We start from the raw sequence: 21294 nt of genomic DNA on the forward strand, positions 1-21294 counted from the left end.
TATTATTCAGCTGCTTCAACAGGGCTGTGTCTTCCTAAAATCATGACCTGAAATGAGGTCCACGCCATCTTTTCGACCACTCCAAATAGTTGTGTCATCCCCATCCTATTCTCTGCAATCCACCAGTGTCTCCACAACCCCTGTAACTGGCAAAACATATATTATCAATGGTCGTGTCACCTTTGAAATGGCACATTTCGTATATCAGCTGTTACACAAACAATGTCCTGTTTTCTTTACCAGTATGATTACCCCAAGTAATCACTTGCGATGAATGGTCATAGACAGAGGCTGTATACTAGCAACACACAATATCTTGTTGTGGAGCAGACTCTATGACAGTCACGACTTCAGTCCCTGTTTTACCATACGTGCCAACAGAACTTTCCCTCCTGAAACCAGTTTCTCAGAACTCTGCAAGTTGGAACTGGCTTTATAATATGTACTTGGTTCTCACCACCAATCTGGCTTAAATACATGTAAATTTCGGTGGTCACAGCATTCCTTTTCATAATTATTCCTTTTTTCTTCCCCTTTAACGTTTTTATTTTCAGACCTGTATTTTTTCCCTCTCTCTGCCCTCCGCCTCTTGCTGCCACTTCTGCCTACCACAGAATACATTTAGATTTCTGTTCATATTGTGGTGTATAGTCCAGTGATTGCCACACCAAGAAGTTGCAGCAGTGGCGCCACCAGAGAAGTGATACACACAGTGCCACAGCAGAGCAGGCAGTTCCAAGTCAGCTTGACTTTTGAGAAGACTGCCTTCTGCTGTGTACTTAATGCTGCATCGTCTGCTTCAAATGGCTCTACACCAGCCCATCTTCAGTGGAAATTCTAATGGGGCAAGAACTGTTTACTATCCAGCTTTTGCTTGTGGAATAGTAGTTGACCTTCAGGATCTGTTACCTGAGTCCATTTTCATAAAGTTGAGTATTCGTCAATGAATGTTCATGTTCTTGTCACTAATCATAATCAGTGTCCCAGGTTTCTCCTCTTTCTCTTCTCATAGTCTTTCCCTCAGTACACTATAAATAGTTAAGGCTGGCGGCGAATAAGATCTCCTTCTGTGGTTGTATCAAAAGTATAATACAACTACCCTTCGCATTTCCTAACCCCAGTAGTCCTCTTTCCTCATCACTATGTCTGTCTATTCAGCCCTTCTGCCAGAAGAAGGAGCCACTGGTTCTGAAAGCTTGCAATATTTCCACACTTTTCTATGATTTTTTTCCTGCTGCTGTGTGGTGAGTAGATTTTTATCCATCCTACTATATTGATTTGAATAGTGTGCTAGGAATTGATAGAACCCCTTAAAATCACTACCAACAGTCTGTACACAAAGTGTAAAGTTAAAATATCTGTGTAATTTCTAGTTGGTTTGGGCAGCAGAACAGCCAAGCATTAAACTATAAGAATCTGTTAAAGTTGTTTCCGGGACAGTTTTGTAGTCTCTATACCAATAGAATTTCCTCTCGGATCAATAAATATAAAAGTCTGCTGCAAGTATTTTCACATATGGAAATTAAATGAGATTCGTCTGACACCACCTACATCAGAAACAAAATATAGTGTGAAAGGAGCACAATGAGGTACAAGCAGCTGTCACAAACCTGTGGTATGTGGCAGTCATTATTGCAAAGGGTCGCATCTAGAAGTTAGACTGTTTTATTTAAAGTACATTTGGAGTTTTTCATGTCAAAACATTCTGTAAGCACACAACATTTTTTATAAAATCTGTTAATGCATGTCAACTCATCTTAAAAATACAGCTCCTGGGGAAAATTGCAAGTTTTGCATTAGAGTCTTAATTGTCCCTGTTCCTTCTTCTCATATTGTCCTGTGTAATACACAATATATGCAGGATAGAACTCATTATCAGAGTATTTTACAATAACATGGCGATTTTCTTTAGTAGTAGTGTCATACCTAAGGCACTGCCTATAAGCAAATAGAGGTGGTATTTTCATATTTTTGTGACCTACAGTTTCATGTGCAATTAGAACCTTTGATACAAACATGATTCTCTGAGAGTTATGTTTATCTGAATAATGACTGGCATAACAAGAAATTGATGTAAATGAAACACCTTTCCCAAAAGTGTTGCCTGCTGATCTGCCATGATTCCTCCAATCAAAATTATTTCTGCAAATTTTATCTTTGTTTTCTTCTTTAGTACCATGAAATAAATACTCCTCAGTAACATAACCATATCTTGATTCCATTTCTTGTTTCTTGAGTAAGTAACATCCCAACAAGTATGGATTCTGAACCCTGTAAATTTTCTCAACCATGAATTGCTTCTGTGTGGTCCTTTTGAATAACCCCAGTATTTCTTCATATTCAGTAGTGTCAGGGAGCAACAAACACAGCTCAAATTCTGAGCTGGCATTCATGTGGTCCCACTCAACAGTTAATTGTAAGACAGATTTGTGCAATGTAGACTCCACAGTCTTGACTAGAGAATAACTTGAGTGACTGTGATTAACAATGCGCTTTGAACTTGCCAATCTAGAATAGTTCCTAGAAGTTGGTGCATGATAGGAATTCCAGTTATGTGCTCGTAAAGAAGAAGATGATACAGTTGTGTTATTGGTGCCAGTTACAAATGGTTGAAACTTGTTGTATGCCTCAAAGTATGGTTTTGGTCTATTATGGCTGACTTGTTCCTCATTTCTCCATTGTGATCTTGTCAGTCTGTTTGTGGAAGTTGGTGCTTGGTAGAAATTGCTGATGGGTGCTTGTAAATAGGAAGGTGACACAATTACGTTGTTGTTACTGGCCACATTTGGTTGACAGCTGCTGTTGGCCCCATAGTTTGTGTGTGGTCTATGAGGTCTGATGAGTTCCTCGCTGCTGGAGTCATGGCTGAAACAACAGCCCATTTCTGAAACACATAGTTGATTAGTCTAAAACACTGATAATAAAAAGTCAGTAACATCTGTTTCCATTTATGAGACACAAGAACTACATGTTCTCTGCCAAAAAGAAAATGCTGCTATACTTAAATTTTTCTTTCAAACTTAACTACTTTTGTTCTAGAAGCACACATATATTTGATCAGGCACATTCCTTCAGTTGTACTACAAAGTGTCGCTCATATAAGGATTTCGAGGATAAGTTTAGAATAATTACTGTGTGCACAGAGGCACTCAAACAATCATTTTTCCTGTGCTCTGCACATGAGTGGAACAGGAAAATTCTAATAACAGGTACAGTGGGACATATCCTCTGACATGCCCCTCATGGTGGTTTGCAGAGTATAGATGTAGATGTAGAGGTACAGCTTTTGTTAGTTGTAAGCTCAATGCTTCCTGGTTCTTTCGGTATTAAATTTACAATAGTATAATTTTGTACATAATCTTACTAAACATTAGTAATAGAAGGTATAAATTACTTCCTTTAGTTACACCCTTCCCACTTAAAGTTATAATATGAACGTTATTATAATATAGTCAAAATCAGCTACAATATCACTGAAGGGACCAGCAGTTCACAAACTGGATTTTCGCTTTGTTTTTAGATAAAAATTTCATATCCATGAATTTTAGGCTCTCACAGAGTTAAAATTTCAAAAAGTAGCAAAAATGCTGTATATCTACAGTATTTAGAATCCAGTACATCTGGAGAGGGACCAAAGAGGAATTTTCCATATGTTTACTCAGCATCTACAGCAGTAATGTGCCAGCAAACTCTAAAAACGATTAATAGGTGAAGGAAGAAGAAGCAGCAATGAAAACTGTCCAGTAATGTTGTACTGGGGTCTTGGATAATGAATGACATAAAATGTTTGAACATGTTTAATACTAATTGTAAGGGATGTATAGCATAATAGTCATGAGTGAGACAGCTTTGTTCAAGTTACTGTATTACAGCAATTAATCAACAGTACCAAAATGGAAAGAGAGTATTCTATGTAGAAATTTCACAAAGGCCTACACTGTCTCTTGCATTTCTCTTTGAAATGTTGTACAGATATGATGTACTGTACCTAACACATTTAAAATGTCCAACTCACGTAACCATAAAACATCAATAATTAACACACTATTATTCCACTTCAGTACTTTGAAAAAGTGACAAATATTGGAATTTAATTTTCTAGTTCTCTGCAATCGCAGCATAGAGAGTGTTGTTTAGATTTTTAAGCAGTTGCTTTAACTTCAAAATGTAATATAGTAACATATACTATAGTATATTTTGCTACTTCAGATAATCATTTGTCTTTGTTTACTTTTTGCGTGTAAGAAGTGCGTACGCGTTTTGCATTTGACAATGCATTCTTATTGTAATTTGTATTAAACTCTTTAAACACTTTTTAAAGTTTTCTCTGCACTGAGAGCTGGATTAAGTGACGCCACAGCAAACTACAGGTCTTTTTTTATTTTCGTATTCGTCAGTTACCTGTGAATTTGGGTGTCAGCTACAATTTCTCTTCTTCACTGTGGCATTCATGGTAAGACTGTTGTCCACCAGTAACTGAGCCAAGTCCTCAACAGGGTGTTTGGAAATTCCAGTTACAAACTTCTACGACTTGTAGAGGAAAGTGAGTAGTTGGTAATATTTTGAAGAGGAATCCATGTCCAGAAACATATCATTTCCATTCTAAGACAGTTTCAATTCATATGTTTGACTCATCCACTTCTGCTTGAGGAAATGAATGAAACATGGCGCAGTACAATCGTTAGCTAACAATTCGAAAGGAAACGTAGCGAAACATGCATTTATCATGAAGCACATTTTTTGTATTAACACATAAAATATCATGTTTACATTATTCCAAAACAGAAAGGAACCCAGTATATCGTACATACAGAATAGCACAGATGCATTACAGCAGCGGTTTAATCCAATGACCACCAACATTGTTGCAGTCATTGTACCTACGATGTATGTTCTGGTTCACATTCTTCATCCCAACTGATATGTCTTCAGTTTCAGGTGCAGCGAGTGGCTGGAACTGGAGCTATCAGATCTTCCTCTGTCTCTACAGGGGTCTCGCAAGTTAAACTTTGCATATGACTCCACAAGAAACAGTCCATGGGAGTTGAATCATGGTGGCCGAATGTCTGGACCACCTCAGCCCATCCATGTTTCACCATATCATCTGTTGAGATGTCTCTGTACCTCACGTGAGAAGTGAAGAGGCGCACCATCATGCTGTAACCACATTTCCAGACGGACATGCAGTGACACAGCTTCCAACAACAAGTTCAATATGATTTGGAGGAAGATCAAGTTCGCAGGACTAGTTAGCTTGGATGGAAGGACATATGGCCCAATCACATGACTCTCCAGAATACCTGCCCACATGTTAATACCAAAACACTGCTGTCGTCTGCCCAGACATGACTGTTTTGCAAATTCAGAACATAGTCCCTAGTGAGCTTACATTCATCTGTGAACAGAACTCGATGTGGAAGCAGGGTTGTGTCGACACAGCAGTACAGGAACCACATGTAGCAGGCAATGCATTATGGAAAATCAGCTGGAGCCATAGTGCGTAACCTTTGTAAGTAATATCGATGCAATTGTTGCCAAAGCAGAACGTCCCAGACGATAGTGTGACTAAAACCCATATCACATTCAGTTGTTCGAGTACACACTGACAGATTCTCTGTGTTACTTGGGCAAAACGTTTATGCAATTATGTGTGTGCTACATTGTGGGAAACATTCGTGATACAGGTGACTAGTAGCTCTTCTGTTACCTTGAGCTTCACATACACAAAGAGCGTGTCTGTATTCCAAAAACTTGTACTGAATCACGATTAGTATATTGGGATGCACAGGCACTGAGTTGGTCTCACAGTAAGGCAGACGTTAAGTAACATCAGCTGAGTGCCTGGAGTAGTAAACCTCATTCTGTTTAGCAGATAGACTACAGGACAAGCAACGCAGAATTTTCTCTTTCCCTCAGCAGACGTGGCTGCATTACCCATCTGAATTCAAAATATTATGTAATCACGACCCTCTACAAGTCTGTAAAGGTAATATCTGAATACCTTGTATTTCACAAGTTCACAAAGTTGAGCAAAGTTCTTGCACTAGTTCCGCCAGATGAATGTCATTCTGATCTTCATCACCAGAACCATTAGTTGCTGCTGAAAGCTTCTTCACCACCCCTAACTGAGGGATGGTGAACAAAGATCTCTAAATCCTGGATGTTTAAAACAATTGCCAATTGTGTTGTGTGTGACGTTTTCCCACGTTTCTGATAATGGCATCGAGAACGTTAGAAATTTTAATTCTTTTACCTTCTTCGATTTTTTGTAACACGTTCAGCACTTTAAGTTTCCTGTATATTTTCAGAGATTTTATAAATACCTGGTCCATAAGTGTTAGAAATGAAGTCATGTCTGGAGGTAAAAACGCAAGCTTTATGAACGATAGGTTGTCGACTACTGTATGGCCATTTAGGAAACAAGAGAATAATTTTTCTTTTCTTTGATTTTAGGAAGGAAGGTAGATTGGATTTAACGTCCCGTCGACATCGAGCTCATTACAGACGAAGCACACGTTCGGATGGTGTCAAGGACGGGGAAGGAAGTCGGCCATGCCTTTCAAAGGAATCATCCTGGCATTTGTCTGGAGCAGTTTAGGGAAATCACGGTAAACCTAAATCTGGATGACCGGCGCGGGTTTGAACAGTCGTCTTCCCGAAAGTGGATCCAGTGTACTAACCACTGCGCCACCTCGCTCAGTTTTGTTTTCAGCTGAGTCTGAGTTACGCAACCACGTCTCAAAACTGATAGACGTCATCCAAGATTTTGCATTGTTTTCATAAACTGCAGGCAGGGAGTGAATGTTTTTCAGACATGTAGGTTTTCTTGATTTTCCAATCACCAAACGATTTCTTCACATGAGACTGTCATGTTTGCCGTAACTTAACTGTGATTCTCGTCTTAGACATTTTCCCATCCGAGCACTGTTCATCTTTACATTTCAGTGTGTCTTGCTGTAAAACAAGTTAGTTTCGTCTGCACGGAATATGTCATCTGACTTGTAACCTGCACGCGATACAGGCCACTTCTTACAATTAGATGCCAACTCGTGTGTCACATCATCAGGTACACCGACAAAGTCGCCACAAATTTGTAGACGTGCAAAATCACTGGCTTTCGCTTGAATGAATGGTGCATTATGTGATCTTTGCCGCTTGAAACATACACTACTGGAAATTGAAATAAGAACACCGTGAATTCATTGTCCCAGGAAGGGGAAACTTTATTGACACATTCCTGGGGTCAGATACATCACATGATCACACTGACAGAACCACAGGCACATAGACACAGGCAACAGAGCATGCACAATGTCGGCACTAGTACAGTGTATATCCACCTTTAGCAGCAATGCAGGCTGCTATTCTCCCATGGAGACGATCGTAGAGATGCTGGATGTAGTCCTGTGGAACGGCTTGCCATGCCATTTCCACCTGGCGCCTCAGTTGGACCAGCGTTCGTGCTGGACGTGCAGACCGCGTGAGACATGCTCAATGGGGGACAGATCCGGAGATCTTGCTGGCCAGGGTAGTTGACTTACACCTTCTAGAGCACGTTGGGTGGCACAGGATACATGCGGACGTGCATTGTCCTGTTGGAACAGCAAGTTCCCTTGCCGGTCTAGGAATGGTAGAACAATGGGTTCGATGACGGTTTAGATGTACCGTGCACTATTCAGTGTCCCCTCGACGATCACCAGAGGTGTACGGCCAGTGTAGGAGATCGCTCCCCACACCATGATGCCGGGTGTTGGCCCTGTGTGCCTCGGTCGTATGCAGTCCTGATTGTGGCGCTCACCTGCACGGCGCCAAACACTCATACGACCATCATTGGCACCAAGGCAGAAGCGACTCTCATCGCTGAAGACGACACGTCTCCATTCGTCCCTCCATTCACGCCTGTCGCGACACCACTGGAGGCGGGCTGCACGATGTTGGGGCGTGAGCGGAAGACGGCCTAACGGTGTGCGGGACCGTAGCCCAGCTTCATGGAGACGGTTGCGAATGGTCCTCGCCGATACCCCAGGAGCAACAGTGTCCCTAATTTTCTGGGAAGTGGCGGTGCGGTCCTCTACGGCACTGCGTAGGATCCTACGGTCTTGGCATGCATCCGTGCGTCGCTGCGGTCCGGTCCCAGGTCGACGGGCACGTGCACCTTCCGCCGACCACTGGCGACAACATCGATGTACTGTGGAGACCTCACGCCCCACGTATTGAGCAATTCGGCGGTACGTCCACCCGGCCTCCCGCATGCCTACTATACGCCCTCGCTCAAAGTCCGTCAACTGCACATACGGTTCACGTCCACGCTGTCGCGGCATGCTACCAGTGTTAAAGACTGCGATGGAGCTCCGTATACCACAGCAAACTGACTGACACTGACGGCGGCGGTGCACAAATGCTGCGCAGCTAGCGCCATTCGACGGCCAACACCGCGGTTCCTGGTGTGTCCGCTGTGCCGTGCGTGTGATCATTGCTTGTACAGCCCTCTCGCAGTGTCCGGAGCAAGTATGGTGGGTCTGACACACCAGTGTCAATGTGTTCTTTTTTCCATTTCCAGGAGTGTATCTGTAAAGCTCTTTGTCTTCAGGTGATCTCGCCTGCTTGAATTTTAAATAACTGTGTTCAAAAAGAGACTATTTTCGCTCTGTCCTTTCAAGTTGTAGAAGTCGTTAAGTGTGAGACATCCATTTCGTTCGCGATGCTGACGTTTGTTTTCCGATTGTTTAATCGCCATAATATGTGTGACTTTTCTTCAATATTAACTACTTTCCTCTTTTTGCGATATCCTTAAAGCGATGCTTGCACTAACTGTCTAACAGATATGCTGATTTGAAACCAACACTGTTGTTAATAATCCCCAAATATGTAACAAACAAAAATGAACATTAGACGTTACAGCCGATATATTTCTCATAAAATATAATAAAATCACGCCGTTTTATGCACTGACGCGCCAAAGAAACGTGTATAGCCATGTGTATTCAAATACAGAGTTATCGATGGACACAACATCTCTGAGGCCCCGATGGAGGGGGATTTTTCCGCACGAGCATTTCACGAGTCTACCGTGAATGTCAGGAATCTGCTGAAACATCAAATCTCTGACATCACTGCGGTTAGAAAAAGATCCTTCAAGAACGAGACCAACGACGACCGAAGAGAACGTGACAGAAGTCCAACCCTTCCCCAAATTGCTGCAGATTTCAATGTCAGGTCATCAACAAGTATCAGCGTGTGAACCATTCAACGAAAAGTCATCCATATGGAGCCGAAGTCCCACTCGTGCGCCCTTGATGACTGCTGGACACAAAGTTTTACGCCTCGCCTGGGCCCGTCATCACCGCCATTGGACTGTTAATGACTGGAAACATGTTGTCTGGTCGGACGAATCTCTTTTCAAATTGTATCGACTGGATCAATGTGTACGGGTATGGAGACAACCTCATGAATCCATGGAGCTTGCATGTCAGCAGGGGACTGTTCAACTGTTCGAGCTGGTGGAGGCTCTCTAATGATGTGGGGCACAAGTAGTTGGAGTGATATAGGACCCGTGAGACGTCCAGGTGCGATTCTGACAGGTAACACGAATGTAAGCATCCTGCCTGATCACCTGCATCCATTCATGTCCATTGTGCTTTCTGTTGTACTTGGGCTATGCCGGCAGGGCAATGCGACACCCCACACGTCCAGAATTGCTACACAGTGACTCCAGGAACGTTCTTCTGAATTTAAACACCTCCACTGGCCATCAAACTCCCCAGACATGAATATAATTGAGCATATCTGGGATGCCTTGCAATTTTCTGTTCAGAAGAGACCTCCACATACTCTTACGGATTTATGGACATCCCTGCACGATTCGTGATGTCATTTCCCTCCAACACTATTTCAGACATTAGTCGAGTCCATGCCACGCCGTTTTGCGGAACTTCTGCATGCTGGGAAGGGGGGCGGGGGGCTACACGACCTTAGGCAGGTTTACCAGTTTCCAGTTTCTTAGTTTCTTTGGCTCATCAGTGTATTATAAGTTTTAATAGGGGATGCCGTGCTAGGCTCTTTTTTTTAAATATATCGTTTTAACAGGATTTAGACGGGACCATTAAATATAGCTGTTTTAGACAATACCCGTACCTAATTAAAAGCGATGTCGCTATAAACCGTATTTCTATGAACTTATTTGTCTGGTACAAAGAAAAGTACAACTGTCCAGATATAAAAAAATTGTAGCGAGCAATGAAAATTAGGGAGTAGAGTAAGTTCCGATTCCAGCCGCCTGCTTTGAGCAATGGCGTCGTAATACGAGTGAAGGCGATATCAGATACCATGACAATCACAGATAACATTTAATAACAGGCCGATTACATACTTGGAGACGAAGATTACAATATGTGCCTCTACGGTCGATAAGAAACACAATAAACACACGAAATATTACATATGGCTACTAAAATCATGGATGTAAAAAAAAAAAATAGAGATGGAGCCATGAACTTACGCTGTACGTTATTTTGAAGCCAGAGTGGGCGCATCCTGCTGCCATCTTAAATAGCACAAAACATTAGGAGACTACCATTTACAAATGCTTCTTGTTCATTACCTCTGTCGTCAATGCGCAACAACTGCTTTAAATACTAAAAATTACAGTGCTTACGTGTGTAACATAGAGTCAGGAAGACAATTTCGAACGTTTCTCTGTTCTTTAACGAGCATTTGGTCTAGTAATACGACAAATGTGACCTTGTTAATGTAACTTGTTTTTTGTTGTTATACAGGGTAAGAATAATTAGAATTAAACTTTCAAACCGCTGTAGAAATAACACCACCTTGTCAGAAAGACGTCAATTTGCAACGGAATGTTATAGGAGAAGGGGGAAAACGTATGCAGAAGAAAAATAAATAGTTACAAAATGTAGCAATAGATGGCGCTGCAAGCATCACAATTTGAATGTGGTCGACTACAAATAGCAAATGAATCATACAAAAATGCCTAAGTTGTACATCTGACGTTAAACAAACTATATGATTCAGTGTGCATTGGTGTATAGATGTGCTACTGTTAACTACAAAAAATCCATCTACCACGACAAGGTCACATCGCATCAGATGGGAAATTCGGTTTTTAACTGTCCGGAGGCCAAAAACAGCATAAAAATCATCAAACACATCTGTTTTTAAGTATCCTGAGGCCAAAAACCGCATAAAAAGCATCAATCAAAATGAAACAGGATTATTAATTTCCGTGTGACTGGCGCAAAACATGTTCAGTATGATGTATACCGTTTTCTGCTACAAGTTGAAAAGGCAAAACAGCATGTTCCACAACTGATCAAAGTGTTTCCGGGGTCACGATCAGAATATGTTGCGCAATGCATGCCTTCAATGCAACTAAGTTTGCAATATGAACACTGAACACAACATCTTTCAGTTAGCCCCACAGTTAGAAGTCACACGGATTTAGATCAGGTGGTAAAATGGCGGCAGATAATTCTAGCATTTCCGAAATGGCGCTTCAGCATCTGCTTAACTGGATTTTCAATTTGCGGAGGTGTGCCATCTTGCATAAAAAATGATCCCATCCATACATCCAGGTTGCTGGAAATGGAAATGAGCGAATGGCATCGTTGGCCAGGAGGCCACATTTAGGGAATTTGGAGAGCTGGAATGACGTGGTTGTGCAAAAGACACTCATAGTGCTTACCAATGACGGTACAGGTAACAGGACTGGTAGCACCTGTCTGTTAGAAAAAATATAAGCCTATGATAAATGATGCCGTAAATCCGCACCACACTGCGACCTTCTCAGGGCGAAGTGATACTGGTTGATTTGCGTGTGGATTTCCTGTTGCCCATATTCGACAATTCTGTGTATTGGCATATCCTGTCTGGTGCCCACAAAATCTTCCACTGCCAATCATTGTCCACTTCCATGTGAGCAAGAAATTCTTTAGCATAGGTCTCTCATGCTGGCAGGTCATCAGGAAGCAACTCCTGCACATGGGTAATTTTGAATGGATAGCAAAGAAGGATGTTTCATAGCATTTTACACACCATTCTCATGGGTATATCCGATGTTCGTGCAATTCTGCGTGCACTACACGTTTGCACACCACCACTCGTCTCATCTTGCATTGCTGTGGCCACTGCTTCCACTGACGTCGAATCAACATGCCTCCTCTCTCTACCATGCTGCACACCGGAGGAACCCGTCTTTTGGAATTTCGGAATCAGTTTTTCCAGACCCACCGGATCAATGTCTTTTTTCAAACCCTTCAGTGTCTGGAACTTGTGCAGAGCGACATGTGCACAGTCATCATTCTTGTAATACAGCTTTACAAGCAGAGCGCGAGCCTGCATTGAGACAGTCATAGCGAACGTCACAGACGCGAAAGGAGGAAAAGCTGTGTACCTGGCGTGTTTATACCAACTTCAATGGGTCATTCACATGACAGGTGTTTACATTTACGTATTCTAACACGTCAAGCGACGTCTAATGATCAATTTTCACACTATTTTTTTATTCTGACATACGTTTTCCTCCTTCTCCGATAATATTCCGTTGCAATTTGACATCATTCGGACCAGTGGTGTTATTTCTACAGCGTTTTGAAAGTTTAACTTTAATTATATGCCTAATCACACTGTATATTAAATAACCAAGAAGGGAAGGAACTGATGTGAAAAGCATGCTTTCGTAATCCATTTAATACCCCTTTGTTATATTTGTATCGATAGCAAATGGAGCTGAAACTCCGAAACCAATGCTTGTTTGCTTACTGGTACTCCTTCTTGTTCGTTACTTTTTCACCTTTTAACTTGTATGCACAATACTTTTAGTTTTCACGTTTGCAAAAAACTTACCTACACTTTCTTTACAAGTCCATATACTGTGTGCAATGAGGAAAGAAGCAAGGCATGCTATCGTGTCTTGTGCATGTCAACGAAGTGAACCATTACTGAAACGTCTAAGAAACACAATTGCATAGTCGTATGCCTCCTTGCAGAATAGCCTTCTGGTTTTATTAGATTGTCAGTGGCTTAGTTTCGCTGTAGTTCACACATCTTCTCGCTTTGAAAACTTAACTATGATGCCTCATTCAGTGTGTGACTAATAACAGAAATTTACAGAGTCAATAAAGATATAATTTTTTAAACATGTTAATAGCATTAAGGGAATGGTCTCAGACGGTTGGATCCCTTAAAACTAACGTTTTGCTTTATCTATAAAAATGTCATTTGTTAGTAATTATAGCCTAACCAGAGTAACGTATGGGCCTGCCTTTCCAACAGTAGCCTATTTCCTTCTTTTCCTGTAATATTTCTCATCAGCAACTGTCAGTTTTTCAGGAATAACCAAATACATCACAGTTGGAATGTACATCTAGTACTTTGATCAACTGCTTTATCCACGTATCATTTGCACCATTATGTGGAAAGAGTCATTTTATATTAGCATCAATTTTTAAATATGCCTCCATGTTGATCATTTACTAGTTTTTGCTTTTTAATTAAAGGCAGAAAGACGTTAGTCAGTAATTCCTACCCACCACTAATTACACATTACAGTAATAGATAGTCTTCTGAGGAATAGTAGGCGTTGTCAAAGACAAACATTTTCAGTTTAGTTTGATAACTAATGAACAAATAGAAAAGCAAAATATATGCTGCAAACAATACTGATTTGATTTGGCTCAATTACACTAACAAACGTCATTAACAAAAAATTCAGGTGGGAAATGATTGTAAAATAATATGAATTGAAAATAAATGAATAACATTTTCAAACTAGATAATCAATACTGAAATAAATTTTAGCAGTGCAAAACACCCAAAATCTTAATGAAACAAATTAATCTAAAATTTAGCAATTGCAGTAAAGAAAATGAATAAATTGTAATACTGCACCAGACTTTTTTTGTTCAACGTAAAATATACAAAAATGAGGGCTGAAAAGCACGTTACACTACAAATAATATCGTCATTATATATGAAAAGAATGAGAATAAAGGAGAAAGTTGCAGTTTCGTTATAATTTTACAACTCCTGAAATAGGCTATTCGCCATCTTCTGAAATTCTCAGAAGTTTTGCTCTATGCGATGAAACAATTCAATTTCTGAAATCTTCCAGACGGAATATCTAAAGGGGTTGTTTTTGTTCTTTTTAAACCTTCTTTGCTGCATATTAAATGGGACTAAATTTGTGAACAAACTCTGTGTCGACTACTAGTCTTGAAATTTTAGAGTGCTAAACAACCTTTCAGTTAAACCATTCGAAAAAGGCAAAGCAAAATAGTATGGTAACAGATTCATGACTTTTCATGTTTCTTTTTGCCATTTGTGTCTTTAATTTCAAGTACCTGATACTAAAACTTATAAACATGGGTGAAAGTATCCATATTTTCTAGGCATAAGCTTCTCTACTCTTTATCAATATCCTTGAAATTGACCTCCTGGTCCGCTAATCTGTTCTTAAATGCTATCGTGACTAAGATTCTGGGACATAGTCAAACACATTTTTGGCTTTAAAAAAGCCAAACCATGAGAAGCAATATCGACATCTTCACACACACACACACACACACACACACACACACACACACACACACATACATACATACATACATACATACACACACCTACACATTTATATATATCAACCACACCTGACAAACACCTTCTATGTAATGACAGAGCACACGAACCAAGCCACAAGTGTAGATGTGTAACAAAATACCCAAATGAAAACAAGAATTTATATACACACCGACATTCACAAATTAAAAAACAAACGACAGAAAGAAAGTACAGCAACACATGCAGACCAAAAAACATCTTCATCCAGAAAGAAACTTTGTAACACTTTTTTAAAACAAAAATACACAGTAGAGAGAGACAAAAAACTCCTATGAAACCCATGCCAAAGCCACGAAACGAGATAATGAGTGAGAAAAAATAAAAAAACTCACTATAATGAGAACGAAGTATCAAAACAAATCATACTTGAGACTACGAAAGAAGTAAACACAATTCAAAAGAAAAAATTATATGAAAAACGACAAACAAACTACAATCTCAAAAATGAACTACCTTAAAACGAAAGCTTACAAGCATAAAAGGAAAAACACATAGCTGACATACTACGACAAATGATTAGACACAATTTCCACAAACGAAATTACAAACATAAAGATCCACCAGAAGAGAAAGGTCCACGCTTGCTTCAGGAGGGAAGCTTGCAATACACCGAGTATACACCACTCCACACAACATAAGACAAAGACGTTACAATTCAAAACAAACAAGTGGAATCGCATCTAACGGTAGACTTACATAGCTCAAACGAAGACAATGATACTAACAACAGAGCCACGAATGAATGACATTCACGAAATAATAAAAAAAAACCTCCACAATGAACTGAAATAGAATGTACAAAAAAACCACCATTGGAGTCTCAACATGCACTGAACCTAGGTAGCTCAAGTGAAGACAGTGATGCCAGACACACACCCACAAAGGAACCACACAATCGAAAACAAATTACACAGATCCCTCGTGCATTAGTAACCAAGGAAAAATATATAAGAAAAAATTCAATATTTCACTTGACCTACGCAGGGATATTAGACACAATCCTAAAGTACGACATACACACATCAAAAAAGTTTTGCACCACCTCGTTCCCGAAAGTTCCGGAACCTGTACAGAGATCAACATTAACATCACTTCTGCCCTTTCTATTGCTCATGAAAACCACACCTTCAGAAGTGGTGGTCCAGATTGGTCTACACACCTGTACCTCTGATACCCAGTAGCACGTCCTCTTGCATTGATGCATGCCTGTATTTGTCGTGGTATACTATCCACAAGTTCATCAATGCACTGTTGGTCCAGATCGTCCCACTCCTCAATGGCGATTCGGCGTAGATCCCTCAGTGTGGTTGATGGGTCACGTCATCCATACACAGCCCTTTTCAATCTATCCCAGGCATGTTCGATAGGGCTCATCTCTGAAGAACATGCTGGCCACTTTAGTCGAGCGATGTCGTTATCCTGAAGGAAGTCATTCACAAGACGTGCATGATGGGAGCGCGAATTGTCGTTCATGAAGACGAATGCCTCGCTAATATGTTGCCGATATGGTTGCACTAACGGTCGGAGGATGGCATTCACCTATCGTACAGCCGTTACGGCGCCTTCAGTGACTACCAGCGGCAAATGTCGGCCCCACATAATGCCACCCCAAAACAGCAGGGAACCTCCGCCTTGCTGCACTCGCTGGACAGTGTGTCTAAGGCTATCAGCCTGACCGGGTTGCCTCGAAACACGTCTTCGACGATTGTCTGGTTGAGGTTGAAGGCATATGCGACACTCATCGGTGAAAACAACGTGATGCCAATCCTGAGCGGGTCCATCTGTACCGCGCTGCATGGTGTTTTGGTTGCAAAGATGGACTCGCCATGGACGTCGGGAGTGAAGTTGCGCATCATGGAGCCTATTGTGCACGTTTGAGTCGTAACACGACGTCCTGTGGCTGCACGAAAAGTATTATTCAACATCGTGGCGTCGCTGTCAGGGTTCCTCCGAGCGGTCATCCACTGTAGTAGTAGCCCTTGGGCGGCTTGAGCTAGGTATGACATCGACAGTTCCTGTCTCTCTGTATCTCCTCCATATCCGAACAACACTCTTTTGGCTCACTCCAAGACTACTGGACACTTCTCTTGTTGAGAGCCCTTCCTGGCACAAAGTAACAATGTGGAGGCGATCGAACTGCGGTATTGACCGTCTAGGGATGGTTGAACTACAAAGAACACGAGCCGTGTACATCTTTCCTAGTGGAATGACTGGAACTGATCGGTTGTCGGACCCCCTCCGTCTAATAGGCGCTGCTCATGCATGGTTCTTTACATCTTTGGGTGGTTTAATGTTATCTCTGAACAGTCAAAGGGACTGTGCCTGTGATACACTGCCCACATTCAAGATCTATCTTCAGGATTTCTGGGAACTGGGTAGATTCAAAACTTTTTTTGATATGTGTATTGAAAAGTAAGACACATGAATTCATCCATAAAAAGACACTTGGAATCAAATTCTTCGTTTGTCTTATGTTGCTGAGACGGAGCCAGGAATAAACACTTTTTTTCCAAAATAAAATAAAACGAATCTATAAAAAAGCACACAAATGCAATCGCAGTGTATGCTAAACCTGTATACGTGAAAGGACGACAACGATACGGGTACCCTACCCAAACTCCTCCTCCCCCCCCCCCCCCCCCGCCGCCCCACAGGAAAAGATGAAGAGGATAACTGCAGAAACGAGGAAAAAAATCACAATTCTTCGAGTTACGTTAAGTCAGGCAAGCCAGCACACGGAATCACAGCATCCGCTGGACCTAAGTACCTACAATAAAGACTGTGAGGCCAGGTCCCTCTCCTTCTGCTGCCCCCCCCCCCCCAGTCGCCCCAAGAAAAAGAGAGAAATTACATACACAAATGCCAATATATCACTCAACCTGAAAATGCTGAAATCGCACAGTTGGAATCTAAATCTTCGCAACGAAGACAGTTATCCAGAACTTCCCCTCCCCTAACACACACACACACACACACACACACACACACACACAAACTGGCGGCTTATTAAAATTTTAAAAAAGTAATTCGCCCACAATAAAACTACAAAATACAGAAGATATTGGAATCCCAGCATATTCTGAACCTATGTAATTCAAACGAAGACAACGATACCAGACATCCGCACCGCCAAGAAATCACATAATCGGAAAACAACCCACACTCATTCTTTAAGAATAAACCAAACAGAAAACCCTCAATAAATGCCGAAATGGAATCTAATATTTCGAAAAAATCTAATAATAACACACATAAACTCTTCCAAAATAAAGCAACATAAATTTTAAAAAAGAAACTCTGCGTAAAAGAAAAATTATGCAAACGAAAACCTCTAAAATATACAAAAAATCGCACAATAGCAATCGCATTCTTTGTCTGATGTATGTAGCTCAAAGGAAAACACACACACACAGAAAAGAACGAATTCATCGAAAAAGACTCTCTCAAATTCCTCCATGATAGAAACAAAGAACATACATAAACAATTGAAATCGCAATACAAACGTAAACTGACAAGTCAATAGGCATACAGCAATAAAGTAACCAATAAAACGAAAGACTCAGTCCCACTTAACTAAATCATGAGTGCAAAGCACCACCGGAAAAAAGCGACTCTACTACAGAAGTGACCCACCGCTAACAACAATGCGACATGTAATAAAAATAAGCGATTTCGTATATGCAGTAGTTCAACAACGTCACCTTTGAAGATAAAGGAAATTATTGAAAAAAAAAACAAAGAACAAAATTATCATTGGAATTGAAACTCACTTCACTTACGAGCATATGAGCAATGTACATACGTATCAGGGCCTACGCTGAAAAATCTCGCCAGATTAAAAAATTATTGTAAGAAACAACATTACAATTACTAATCGTTTCATTCGATGTAATTTAACTTCCGCACTTAAGTTCCTACTTAACATTACGTTCAGAGATCGTATCCAGTTCATAAATAAACAACTTGTCTTGCTTGACTTCGGCAGCTAAGGACCGGCGGAGTCGTTTCTCTCATTCCTGAAAGCAACGTTGAAAGGCTTCACGTTGTAGGGCCTTCAACAACGCGGTCACATTCTTTCGAATGTTCTCCAGATTCTCAAAATTTCGTCCTTTCAAGAGATTTTTCAATTTTGGGAAAGGAAAAAAGTCACAACGCCTCAGATCAGGTGAATAGGGAGGGTGTGGAACAACAGGAATGTTTTTTGAGGTCAAAAATTCCGTAATATAAGTGGCCATGTGACATGGGGCGTTGTCGTGAAGCACCATCGATTTGTGTGCAATGTCTGGTGTCACTCGATTTGCCCTATTCCTGAGTCATTCAAGGACATGTTTGTAAAACACTTGCAACAAATTCCACTGTCAAAAAAGCAAATCAGCATTGTTTTGATTTGCTAATTCGAGGTCTTCCGGTCGACAAGATGTCTCAGCGAGTCGCTCTTCAGTTTGCCGTTTTGTCTTAGGATCCTACCAAAAAAGCCATGATTCATCACCTGTCATCACACGGCTGAACCAATCGTGGTCACTGTAGTCCTCTCAAGAAAATCAATGCACACGCTTCTGCGAGTGTCCTTCTGCTCAGCTGTAAGATTTATCGGCACCATTTTGGTACACGTCTTTTGCATACGCAAGACTTCAGTCAAAATTTGATGTACAGTGAAACTGTGTGAGAGGTCACCCGTCATCCTTACTTGTTAACCGTTTGTCTGATCTCACAAGAGCAAGCACATATCGACCTTTGGTCGCTTTTTTCAAGCTGAAGGTTTGCCTGAGTGACATTCATGTTCAATGTGCTCTCGACCTTCCGAAAACGATCTGTGCCAGCGAAAAAGAAATGTCCACATAGGCTTGTTTTCAACTTTTCGAAGTCACACTCACGGATTCTCCAAGATTAACAGAAAACTTGACGGCATAACGTTGCTCTAAATTCCTCTGTTGCGTTTTCATAACACACAACAAAATCACGACTTTACTGATGGCGCTCTCGAATCCTGATGGCTGTACAGGGCTGGAACTCTGACTGAGCAACTGGAAGGGATGAACACGCCGGTGTACGAAAGTAGAAAAACACAGCGTTGCCAGATCACTTGCAGTGTTTTCAGTCTCATTACTCTTCTCACACACCTCGCATATATAAGCTACTTGTTTGTCCATCGACAATTTAAGCTATGCTCTCAGATTCCACCAAAATCACACCCCCACAAACCACCACATAATTGGATTAAATATCATATATCATAGTTTGCAAACGTCACAGATTACACGAGAGATCAATTCAAGCCCAGATACCATTGAATAACAGGTCGCTTACATCCTTCACAACGTAAATTACTGACGACTTACAGAATGCCATTGGTCAAAGCAGATGGGTGGAATCGGACCTTGCTACTGACCCGAAAATTTTGTAGCGCGATGGTAGTCATGAAGTACATAACTATTCACACAGAAGATAAGAGCAGTACACAATTTCTTCTCTAAAGTGATATGAACAAAAACATTTTTGCGTTTAAACTTTTTCTGGTGTTTGTTATTTTATCTTCTTTTCATGCGCCTTCCGAATGATTTTCTTATACATATGCACATTCTGAAATTCGGAATAGCTACACTACGATATATGTTTATTCACGCTCATTACTCAATAAAATTCCTGACAGGTGCAGGTAGAAATTTGGCAGTGATAAATCTAAAATTAAGGAAAAATATGTGCAACAAAAGTTTTGTACAACTAATCTGCCAGACGAAATGTTTCTCAATCAAAATCCAGTACTGAATTGTAAATAAATTCAGTTGTGTAGTACAATCAGGGCCTGTTCAAGAACATGTTCCACACAAGCGAGATGTTATTTGGCATCCTCCCGGTTCTAATTACGGTACACCCTAAAAAAAATTTGGACTATCGTGTGTCTGGCGCCCCTCTCAGCGTGGAGAACTAAGCGACTGCTTGTGTCGCTCAAGTCCTAAACCGGCCCTGACTAAAATACTACATTTTGTTTGATTATTCTTATACGTAACAACTATTTCATCACTGATATTAATTATTTGGATGTGGAACGTGGTGAAGAGGTCACACAATCAGAACAGTAATTCTGTTGGTGAAATGCGTTTACTGTGACTAAAGATAATTTATTTCCATTGCATAAGTGACATAATGATATTAAAGAGCTTAAGATACAGATACCGTGTTAGAAACACCGATTTGACGTCAATCTGCAGCTGCTGTAACGATTCCTTCTTGCAACACCCAGTAATATTGTTGTACACAGAAAAAGAGACGATATATAAATCGTTTAGTGACTGTGAGTTAAGAACACGTTCATTCATTCACATTACTTCCATTTCTCTCGTTTAAGTAAGTAGTCGTGTCTTCACATCTGTGTTAGATAACGCCCCTCCCCACGTCACAAGCGGAAGACAGAGATATGATAAAGCGGACTTCGTGCGATAATCTGCAACTGAGGAAATTCCGGAGTAACCAAGCAAACACACAGTTTAAGTTACAAGTGAAACGCACAACACATATTTACAATAAACAGATAAAAATACATGAACTAAACTAAACGCGCGTTCGTACAAACAGCAGGTGTTCAGCACGGTAGGCGACAAAACCATGGTGCTTTGTTCAATTTAATAAATCGCTTTCACAGTTTTGTTCAACAGTTGGCT

At 40.8% G+C, this 21294-nt stretch overlaps 1 protein-coding gene across 1 annotated transcript; it reads right to left on the bottom strand.

Moving 5' to 3' along the window:
- Positions 1–1651: 1651 nt before the first annotated feature.
- Positions 1652–20982, bottom strand: LOC126267221 (protein mono-ADP-ribosyltransferase PARP14-like). Its single transcript, XM_049972198.1, has 2 exons — positions 20810–20982; positions 1652–2884 (listed from the first exon to the last, which is right to left on the bottom strand). The coding sequence occupies exon 2, from the start codon at positions 2880–2882 to the stop codon at positions 1797–1799; it is 1086 nt and encodes a 361-aa protein (XP_049828155.1). The 5' UTR covers positions 2883–2884; positions 20810–20982; the 3' UTR covers positions 1652–1796.
- Positions 20983–21294: the final 312 nt, after the last annotated feature.

This window comes from Schistocerca gregaria, chromosome 4, assembly GCF_023897955.1.
Source record: "Schistocerca gregaria isolate iqSchGreg1 chromosome 4, iqSchGreg1.2, whole genome shotgun sequence".
Taxonomy (NCBI): domain Eukaryota; kingdom Metazoa; phylum Arthropoda; class Insecta; order Orthoptera; family Acrididae; genus Schistocerca; species Schistocerca gregaria.